Here is an 11,707-nt window from a genome sequence, read left to right as displayed (position 1 = left end):
TGCCCCACACCGTGTCCACAGTTAACCCCTTTGTCCCGTGGTCAGCGCTGCCACTATGTGAGAATATAAATATGGGTAGGTGATTTGTTGGTGCACTTTTGAAAGGTACCTGCCGAGTGCTCCTGCACTCGGGCCTGCAAGCAACTTTGAAAAGGATCTGCCGCTTGGTGATCCCATCTGTGATCCGGTGTTTCCTCGCTCGGGGTCCGCCAGGGGCGATCCTACACTGGAGATAGTCTCTGTCTCTTTGGGCACAGACTTGAGCCCAAGTCTCTTCATGGGAAGCACAGCGTCCATTGTGTCCCTATCTATCACTGGCACTAATGTGACAAGGAACCTAGGGCCTGTCCCTATAGCACCACAAGCTGGGGGAGTTCAGGACCTATCTGGGGCCAAGGGGATTGCTGGCCTAATGCAGTGGGTCACTGACCCCTGCACTCACCTCCTTCCCCTAGCTCTCCTGGTCCAGCACTCTGGAGAAGGCGCGCTCTGCACGCACACGCCCCCACACTTCCCTGCGAGCGGCTGCTTGGCTTCTGACCGCCGTGGTGAGTGCCCGGCGGGGGGGCCCGCACAACAGAGGGGGGACCTGGCTACATCCTCCCCCTGGTAAAAACCCCAACGACCTCGCTTGGGATACAACTGAATATAACTATGTACAGAAGTTATATAATGAAAATTCTGCATGGCACCATTATATAATTATATAATAAAAATGCAACAATAAACCACAATCTTACTCGTCAGCTCTATATTAGATTGTACATTTCATTGAACATCACAATGACGGACTGCACTCTGCTGCGAGCCCACTGCTGAGCCTCATAATGGGGTGCCCCAATTTGATCATAGGTTACCCAGTTTGGAGGGTACCTTACTCTTTGTCTGCTGCAGAGCTGTTCTTCAGCAACTCCCTCTGGGGAATAATAAGTACAGTCCTGAGGCTCAGCCTCTTCCCGTGAGGGGAGAAATGTCTCTGGACAGTGTCTGTTTGGCAGAAAGCATGGGCTCTGTGGATCCAAAGGCTGGCCTGTTGGTGCCACCTTAGTAGGCGTTGGCCTACAGGGCCCTTTACCCGTAGCTCCTCCGGGAAATGCCCCTTCTGTGGAATAGTCCCTTTGAGAGGGTCCTTCCATAGGGTTTTCAGGAGTTTCAGAGTGGGTTTCGTTATTTACAGTCTCTTGACCCATCTCTGATAAGTCGGACTCACCGTTGAGCGGTGTGGCCAGTATTTCTGTTTCCTCATATCCCACTTGTGGAATGGGGATAAGATGGTTACGGTGCCATACCTTTACTCGGCCGTCAGTGTCTTTGATGCGATAGATCGGGAGGCCAGGCATCTGAGATTCTATTTCATATACACCGTCTCTCCATCGGTCGGCCAATTTGTGTTTTCCTGGGACTCCCAGGTTTCGAAGCAACACAGCGTCTCCAGGACGAAGCTCCCGATATTTGACCTTATGATCGTATCACCTTTTATTGTCAGCGTTCAGCTTAGCTGTAGACTTCTCAGCCTGTTGATAGGCCTGCTGCAAACTGTCTTTAAGTCTTTGCACGTATTTGAAGTGGTTAGCATTGTGTATCCCATCCGTCGAGACTCCCGTTCTCACCACCACTATGGGAGAGGCGTAAGGGCTTCAAGACTCCGTCAAGACATACATCCACTGGCAGTCTCGCCTCTCACCCAAACATGAGGAAGTATGGGGAGAATCCAGTTGACTCGTGCCGGGTACAATTGTACGCATGCACCAGGGCCTCCACGTGTCGACTCCATTCAGTCTTCTGAGCGCCTTTTAGAGTTCCAAGCATATCCAGTAAGGTCCGATTAAATTGTTCTGGCAAAGCGTCTCCTTCTGGGTGGTACGGGGTCGTTCGTGATTTGGCGATGTTCAGCATTTTGAGCAGTTCTCGGATCAGAGTGCTCTCAAAATCCCGACCTTGGTCTGAGTGAAGGCGGTTTGGAAGACCGTAGTGCACGAAGTACTTCTCCCATAATATTTTTGCCACTGTGATGGCTTTCTGATCTTTCGTGGGGAAGGCCTGGGCATATCGGGTGTAATGGTCCGTGATGACCAGCACGTTGCATATTCCCCGGCTATCAGGCTCAATGCACAGAAAGTCCATACACACAAGGTCCATTGCGCCAGAACTCTTCAGATGGCCCATGGGTACTGCTCTGGTAGGCAGGGTCTTGCGTTGTATACACCGAGTACAACGGCGACAGTGGCGTTCTACGGCCTCTCGCATCTTGGGCCAGAAAAAGCTGTCTCTGACCAACCCAAAGGTCTTCTCTACACCGAGATGTCCATGCTCATCATGTAGGGACTTCAACACCATGTATTGCAAGTTCTTAGGGAGGACTAGTTGTCGTCTATCGGGGTGGTTGTGGTATTGCACCACCCGATAGAGTAAGCAGTTGTCGATTTCAAATTTGTCCGCTTCCCGCATGAGCAAAGCGACCAAGTCTTTGGGAGCACGCTTCAAGATAGCTGGATTCCTTTTTTCAACGGCTTGCCTAATAATACTAACTACAGGATCCTGTATTTGGTAGTCTACTAGATCTTTCCACCGTAGCACTTTGTCATGAGTTATGTTCGTTCCCTTCGGATCGCAGTAGGCTGCGGGGACGGCCTGCGACTGGCATCCCAAGGAATCTGCAACCCGTAATTTGGAGAAGGCCACTTGATCATTGATGATGGCGGCAGTGCTACACATAGCTCGCACCCCTGGTCCTGGGAGTTCTTCCCATTCCTCCTCATCTGGAGTAGCACTTAGTCCTAGCCGTCGGGTTAGGGCGTCAGCCCCTACATTCAAAGGTCCCGGCTTATACTTCAGGGAGAATTGGTAATTGTTTAGAGCTGCCAGCCATCGGTGCCCTGCTGCATCCAATTTGGCCGAGGTATTGATATACGTGAGGGGATTGTTATCTGTCCTTACCTCAAACGTAACACCGTACAGGTAATCGTGGAGTTTTTCCGTCATGGCCCATTTGAGAGCCAGGAATTCCAACTTGTGGACAGGGTATTTCTGTTCACTGGGTGTCAGACTGCGGCTGATGTAGGCCACTGGGCGAAAGCCCTTGGGGTGCTTTTGGTGCAAGACGACGCCCAAGCCATTTAGACTGGCATCCACATGCAGAATGTATGGTGTTTCTGGATCAGCATACGCAAGCACCGGCGCTTCGGTCAGACATTTCTTCAACTTCAGGAAAGCCCGTTCACACTCAGGCGTCCATTTATCGCCAAACGGTTGACGGGCCGACGTGGCCTTCCTTCCTGTATCTTCGGGATATATCTTCAACAAAATGTTCAGGGGTTTTGCTCGACTAGAGTACCCTTCCACGAAGTGACGGTAATACCCACAGAAACCCAGGAAAGATCGCAGCTCCGTGACATTCTCGGGACGAGGCTGTCACGAGAGCTTATGACAGGCTGTAATTTACACCAAAACTATATATAAATATATATATCCCTGGGTTTGAACTGGGACGAGACTTAGATATAACAAATTATATTTATTCCTTAGGATAGGTGAACACAACAGATATGTACAAATAACAGCAAAATATAGACACTTACTTAAAGATTAGGACAGAAGGCCATCAGGATACAGACTGGGCCACTTCTCCCATATATCAGTTGACATCACAGCAAGACAGGCAGGTCATACAGCAAAACCTGCATCATCCCAAGACCTTGCATAAAGACACAGGCCTGATGACATGCAGACATGAAGAACATTTGCATGAAGAACTTTGCATGAAATACATAAAGAACATTTGCATGAAGAACTTTGCATGAGGAACATGAAGAACAATGGGTAAAGGGTGGCTTTGACTTATATACTATGTCAAACTCATCTCTTTAACCCTAGGTGCCGCGACGGCTAGCAAAAGTCCCTTTGAAGCTTTTGAAGCTCAGTTTGGACTTCCAGTGTCCAGTGTGAAAGGTCACACTTTTCTGATTAGTTCCTTTTGTCCGTTGGGCCAAGCATAAGCAATTAGCAACTTAGCCTTTGATGACCAGGTGATGTCAATTCTAGCCTTTCCTGCTCATCACAACAGGGGTTCCTCAGAACTCAACCAAAATTTCATATTTACTGCAAATCACCTCATAACTTGAGTTCAGTAATACATACAGGCAGGTGAGATATATTAATACATTCCGTCACACCTGACGCTCGCAGAGAGACCAAACATTACAGTGTAATATGAAAATTAATAGAGACATTAATATCTGGCAGCCACTAAGGACCAGATATTAAGTGTTTGTAACGGTTGGTGGCGGTGAAGTCCCACGAATACAAATATGTAAGTCTTAGCATGTTCAGCCAAGGACATCTCATAATATTCTTATATTTAATAAGGTTACTCATTTTGATTCCCTTCTTGGGTAGCTCCACCCCTACCCCCATCAATGAACCCTTTGAAGCAGGCTTTTAGCTTCCCGCATAAACAATTAGGTAATTACCTTTTGATCACTATGTATCACACCTAGCAAGATGTCCTATCTAGCATACAGAGGTAACCCAGCTTTAAGGTGTCAAGACCATTTGGTTCCTCATGCATTAAAAAAGGGCAGGCATTCTGCCTGTACATTAGCATTAGCACACCATTAGCATTCTGCCTGTACATTTCAAAAACTGCCCCAGAAAGGCACTTTATCAAAAATATATGTTCCCCTTATGACAAAGTTATATTTTTAATATGTGTGTACTTGGGGGGTTCCCCGGAGGCTGCACCCCCAGATTCAGGGAGCTGGCGCACTCCGTTCCCAAATTACCAGTTTTCAGGGAACCGTTTATTCAGCACTGCATATAATATTAACCCCTTAAGTCCCAGTGGGTGTGTTATGCAGACACTGATTAAACCAGAAACAATAAAACATGGGGGAACAGGGGAATAAGCATTTTCATGTTATAACAAGGGTTAAATCACATTTCTGGGCCTCAGCCCAGTTAACCCCTTGTCTCCCTGGCGAGGTTAGAGGGTGGCCAAATGGGGGGTAACCCCGTTAATCCCGGGCCAAACCCTCACGATCGTCACAGAGGCCAGTTCACGACCGCTTCTACTTTGGCTGGGTCGGTGGCGATTCCTTGAGCTGACACGATGTGTCCCACGTAAGTCACCGAGATGTGGCAGAAGCGTCACTTTCAACCCTTCTTTCCCAAGACTGTCTATCACTTTAAGCAGCCTCTCTTCGTGCTCTTCCAGGGTCCTTCCGAAGACAATGATGTCGTTCAGGTAGACGAGACACTCCCGAGGGTTCATGTCCCCGATAGTCTTCTCCATCAGCCTTTGGAAGGTAGCAGGGGCCCCACATATACCTTGGGGCATACGTGTAAATTGGTAGAATCCGTGGGCAGACGAAGGCTGTCTTCTTCTGATCCTCTGCATTCATGGGTACCTGATAGTACTTAAAACCAGAGACAGAACATAAAACACAGACAAAGCTCAGTTTTTAGCACATCCAGTGAGACTCATACACGGTGCCTAAATATATATGTATAAATATCTAATAAGTAAAATGGTCTTTTAGTTTGACATTTTTGGCCAAAATTGTTGTAAGCCCCTGAGCCAACGCCAAGGCAGACCACATATCAGGGGTCCCTAACGCTAATATAAATTCTTAATAACCTGTGTAATAACAGGAAGAATGATTTATAGTAAATCTGTCAATATTAGTTGCAAATGTGGTCATTTTGGGGGTTCAATAGGAGCTTGTTAGGTGTCCAGTATGTTGTACCTGATAGTACCCAGATCGTAGATCGAGCACGCTGAACCATTGGCTTCCATTCAGAGCATTCAGGGTCTCTTCAATGCGAGGCAGGTTGTACTGGTCCGGTATCGTACGATTGTTCAGGGTTCGATAGTCGACACACAGTCGTACTGATCCGTTCTTTTTTCTCACCACCACTATGGGAGAGGCGTAAGGGCTTCAAGACTCCGTCAAAATCCCAGCGGTCTCCATTTCTTGCAAGACGTTCCTCACATCGTCCACATCTCTAGGGGCGATGGGACGAGAGCATTCACGGAATGGAGTGACATCACTCAGTCTAATGGCATGTTGAGCGCTGTGACCTCACCCCACATCCATCTCACTTGTGGAGAACACAGTCCGTCGTTTATTCAATTGAGTTGTCAGCCGCTCTTTCCACTCAGTGGGCAATGTCGACTTGCCGAAATTGAAGTCCAGATCGACTAACTGCTCACCCGCTGCCGCCGCATTCACCTGGGGCGTTGTTTCCACAGGGCTGACCGGATATATGCAACCCAGACTCTGTCCGGCATCAAGTTCCATCGGGAATGGGGAGATGTTCTGCACATATACGTAAGTTCGTAGAGGGATTTTAGTCGTCCACTCCCTCACTTCGGGTAGTACCCTATACCCTCTCTGAACTTCTTCCTCAGGGGTACTCTCCAGAGAGAAGAGCTGATCGTTCTCATCTCGCTCGGAGTAACAGCACCAGACGGCCATTCGTTGCACTCCCCCTGGTAATATGGTCGTCAGTCCACGTTGACTATTGTAGAGATCCCCGTGATGCTCCAAGGCATATACCCGGTTGCACTCCTCTCGTAGGACGGGATCTAGGAGCGAATTGGCCACCGGCAACTCGTTGGTCTCTTTCAGGTATGCTCTGATTACATATATCAGTATTGGTTCCCAAGATGATCGGATACTTGCACTGGTCTTGGGGTTCCGGGCATACCATTGCCGCTACATGCATGGGGTGTTTCTTGCCGGTGTTCAGTTGGAGTATTTCCAGTTGAACCCTTACAATCCCATCGATGGGGTAGTCTTCATTACTTAACCCCCTAACCTTCATATGTTCGGCCGACCTCAGGGGGCAGTGTCTAAGGTGCTGGTCATAGAACTTGCGGTATATAATGGTCACTTGTGATCTCGTGTCCAGTAGGGCTGATGCATAGATCCCTTCCAGTACAACAGGCACGATGGCCGCGGGGCCGACTTGACTGTAAGCTTCCCTTGGTGAGGCGTCATCACTGGGGCCGGAGTCAGAAGGGGCATCTTCGGTTCCAGGAGGGGGTTCTGGGTCAGACTCTGCCGTTTGTACGCGGCAGACCATTGCCCGGGCTGAGTTTCCTCTATCGGGAGGTTTTTCCTCTGGAGGATCCTCCCTCTCCGGACAGTTACTGGAGAAGTGGCCCTTCTTACCGCAGTTATAGCACACAAACTAGACTTTAGGTGGGGGAAGGTCTACCCGGTTTGGGGTACTTGACACTGGTGCAGTTGGTGGCCAAGTACTGGTGGACGGTTCATCTGGAACCTGGGTAGGGCCCCTTGATGAAAACATTTCCCGTATTACTGGTAAATCCGAGTATATAAGGGGGTAGCCTTCTGGCGGGGCCTCAGGGGGCTACTAGTGTGTTCGGGGCCGTTTCTTGGCATATGTCCCGCCCCACAGTAAATAGTATGGCGCTCCAATTAAAAGTAGAGTCGAACACCCTGCCCCGGTACCATACTTTATCTAGCCCTAGGAGCTTCCTCAGCGAGTCCCGGATATCAGTTTCCACCACTAACGCTGGAACGTTCCCTACGGCCACGACGTAACTAGGTGGTTCCCTGGACGATATGGCCCAAGCATGGACCTCTTGACTTAAGGGAATTACCATATTGCTGATCCCTTATGATACTGATTTGAATAGGGCACCCCAGGTTTGATCTATCAGCAGCGCCTCCAAATGTAACGGGTATTCAGTCTATCCCAATCACAGATATAGTGTGTGTGGGTGGAAACCTATGTGTTACCAGGTGTGGTGCATATACCTGTAGGTTCACAAGAGGCCTGAGCCTCCGCTTGTTGGGAATCTGGAGTGAGTCCTTCAGCTCGAACTGGTTCACAGCGCTTCCACCTGTGCAGGGTTCTAGGAATGTAGAAGGTTGCCTACACAGGGCCCACATATATAATAAGTACATACACAGAGATGTATATAACCAGTTTATATAATATGCAGGAATAATCACGCACTTATAATACTACTCCCCCTCGGGGGTAACTCCACAGTATATAACGCTGTCCCAAAGTGTCTTTCACTCCACCAGGAGTGTACCTTCCACCCACCACCGTGTGCCCCACACCGTGTCCACAGTTAACCCCTTTGTCCCGTGGTCAGCGCTGCCACTATGTGAGAATATAAATATGGGTAGGTGATTTGTTGGTGCACTTTTGAAAGGTACCTGCCGAGTGCTCCTGCACTCGGGCCTGCAAGCAACTTCGAAAAGGATCTGCCACTTGGTGATCCCGTCTGTGATCCGGTGTTTCCTCGCTCGGGGTCCGCCAGGGGCAATCCCACCCTGGAGATAGTCTCTGTCTCTTTGGGCACAGACTTGAGCCCAAGTCTCTTCACGGGAAGCACAGCGTCCGCTGTGTCCCTATCTATCACTGGCACTAATGTGACAAGGAACCTAGGGCCTGTCCCTATAGCACCACAAGCTGGGGGAGTTCAGGACCTATCTGGGGCCAAGGGGATTGCTGGCCTAATGCAGTGGGTCACTGACCCCTGCACTCACCTCCTTCCCCTAGCTCTCCTGGTCCAGCACTCTGGAGAAGGCGCGCTCTGCACGCACACGCCCCCGCACTACCCCGCGAGCGGCTGCTTAGCTTCCGACCGCCACGGTGAGTACCCGGGGGGGGCCCCGCACGACAGAGGGGGGACCTGGCTACATATTTTTTCACCATTCAATATGTGCATCAATACAATCACTGACAAGTGATTAGCTAATCTGCAGATCGATCCGTTCTCCTGTAATCGACTGTAATGGATCGCTTGCTCATGGTTATTTAATTCAGTTCTTGCACAGCATTATGGGCAATGTAGTTCCTATAATATGATTGACTGGGCAGTTACTAGATACAATTGGTGCACTGCTAGAGGGAGGGCGGGGCTCAAGAGCCAGAGCCTATCAGAAGGGGGAGGGGGCTGTCACTTTGGAAATGCTTCGCCATTAGAAACATTAAAAATGTCTTTAAAAAACATTTTTATTTTTTTTAAAGTATTTTATCATAGTCCAGAACTGGTTATTAAAAAAACCACATGTAGGATATTGCTTGAACTGTTGCTTTAAAACCTGTAATAAGCATACGAGGCTGTCTCTCAGTTATAGAAGGCTTGAATATATGATATATTGAAAGGTGAATCAGCTATTACGCTGTATTGTGTCATTCTGTATGTAATGTATCTCATGCAAACATGTATGTTATTTTCTTTGATGCACCAATAAAGAAATTAAAGGGGGAAAAAAACCATGAATAAAATTGCAGCAGCCAGGATTGCTGCTTTTAAAGGTGAGCATTCATGGAGTCACTATTTTGATATATATTTATTGGGCATGAAAAATAATAGGAAGCATTTTTTAGGTTAATAAATTACTATGCCATCAAATTGCTAGTGAGAAATTAAAATCAAAGTGTTATTATAATTAAATACTATGTTTTTTTTTAAGTTGGTGAAAAGATGTAAATCTGCAACAATTCTTTTCTTTTTGAATAGTATCTCGCAGATTACACCTTCAGTCTGTCTGCAATACATGATGGCAGATGTGTCAGGCAGAGTGGCCAATAAACTATGTTGTGATATTATGGAGGATTGAAATAATCGTATGCTACAAAGTAAGTGAAAGTGTAAAAAAAACACACACAAAAATAACACAAGACAACTCAGAAATGTAGTGAGGATGCAGGGGGTATGGATATGTCCCTGTGGGATATCTTGGAGCAGTAACAGAGGCAGTGTGAGCTTTTCCGTTCAATGCCTCTTATCTGCAGCCAGCAATGAGGAGAACACGAAAGTGAAATCTGCAGGCGGGGCACACAGCACAGGGAGAAGAGGAAACGAAACTCATGACGTTCATGGACAAACACATCAATTATGAAGCCTCTGCATTGGATATGAAAAGATAGAGTGATGCTGTACTATCAAGTTTTATAGGGCACATATATTCACATTTGGTAAGCTTAGTGGAGCAGAGCCCTCTTACTATACCCAATGTATGTTACTATCATTTTATTTGTAGTGTGCTGCAGAATATCCTGCACATTATAAATAGTATGCCAATAATAATAGTAGAATAAAGATGATTTTGCAGTAAGATTCCCACACCTGGTGATTATATATGGACAAGAGGTTACAAGACAACTAAACAGTCTTACACACGAATTAGGAGCATCGGATATATGGGGTTTACTCCCCTTTTTTTCCTCATGCCAATAATAATAACTTCTACACATGATATACTAGACACACGCAACCGCATAAGGTTTGCCAAAGAAAACTCTGAAATGGAAATATGATGTTTTGCTGTTCTTTTTATAAACCAGGTGCTGTTTCTTTCCTAGTGCAAAACTGTATAAACCGTTTATGCATTATCTCCAATATTTCACACACACTATTCTCTCCCTCTCCAAAAGTTATTTTCCGGTGCTTGTCCTATACACAAACAGACCAAAAAAGTTTCCCCCATGGAGAAATCAAGAAACAGCACTCAGAGATAGAATAAAAAAGAAACCTGTATTTTAAGAATACATAGGACACTTTATAAGGGGGAAACTTTTTGGTGTATAAATATATAAATATATATATATTTCTACCCCTCTCTCTTACCTATGCTGCAGCTGGTACTCTTCCTGCCCAGCTGGCCACTGTGGTTGTGTCCGCAGGAGAAGACGGTGCCATCCTCCAAGAGGAAGAGAGAGTGCTTCCCTCCGCATACCACCTTCTGCACTCCTGCCTTCTTCTGGAAGAAGGTATTCTTTTTGAAATGGACCTCTTCCCTTTCCTCTTTAACCAGGCCCAGCTGCCCGCACCAGTTGTCTCCCCAGCAGTACATAATTCCTAACAGAGATACAGAGCACACTAATGCTAGTGACAGATCACTAGCCCTGCCTCACACTGGCAGAATACAGCTCTGACTCATTTTTATAGCACCGGACTGACATAGTCTCCTCCTCACAGTTTGAAAGTAGTGGCTTGGCTTCTTCTTGTTTACATACTTTTTTGCCATTGTGCCTTTTTTTTTTTTTAAAGCTATGTAATCGAAACATCCGCCCCTGATAAAACAATGCACTGCTGTGAGTGATGACACACTTTATGCTTTAAAGGTTAGACATATATAACTTAACCAAGTATGGTAAAACCGATCCCTGCTTCATTTTTGCATAGCCAGTATAACCAACCCCACACTGAGGAGACCCATTAAGGTCGAAACAGTCTATCTGTGGGTGGGTTTACTGGCTATGCATCTTAACCCTGGGTGTGCTCAAAGCTGTGACCATGCAGCAAGCTTAAGCTTATAGGGGACATGTTGATTGGTTTTGAAGCAAAAGGTGGCACTATGTGCTCATTTGCATGTCATTTCCCAAAATCCCTTGCTGCAGTGAAAGTGCTGTGTACTGGGTGATAATGGTGAAAGGCGGGGTTGCAGACCTGTCTAAGACATGCAAATGAGCATACAGTAATATTTCCATTTGCTATATGCTTTGCTGTGGAGGGTTTTTGTCACTTTTTTTACCCACCATAACTTAACTAAGTACACACACGCACGCACGTACGTACGTACATAGCCAGGTCCCCCGCTCCCCTCTCTTACCCTCGTTGCAGTCGGGGCTGTTGTGGGTGGCAACGGGCTCGCCGGCGGCACCCTCCGTAGGGCGCCGCCATTGTTGTATACGCAGATGCGAGTTCTGCGTT

General features: G+C 47.2%; 1 protein-coding gene across 1 annotated transcript in view; it reads right to left on the bottom strand.

Annotated features, from left to right (window-relative positions):
• LOC142463207 (putative E3 ubiquitin-protein ligase HERC6) overlaps nucleotides 1-10,980 on the bottom strand; it is a 101,785-nt gene extending 90,805 nt beyond the window's left edge. The window contains exon 1 of the mRNA XM_075565662.1: nucleotides 10,622-10,980. Within this exon, the coding sequence (XP_075421777.1) occupies nucleotides 10,622-10,847 (226 nt within the window). The 5' untranslated portion in view covers nucleotides 10,848-10,980. The remainder of the gene's footprint in view (nucleotides 1-10,621) is intronic.
• Between the last annotated feature and the right edge of the window lie 727 nt (nucleotides 10,981-11,707).

This window comes from Ascaphus truei, chromosome 1, assembly GCF_040206685.1.
Source record: "Ascaphus truei isolate aAscTru1 chromosome 1, aAscTru1.hap1, whole genome shotgun sequence".
In the NCBI taxonomy this organism is placed as follows: domain Eukaryota; kingdom Metazoa; phylum Chordata; class Amphibia; order Anura; family Ascaphidae; genus Ascaphus; species Ascaphus truei.
Note: the sequence above shows the minus strand (reverse complement) of the source record. Positions and strands in the feature narration are given on the sequence as shown.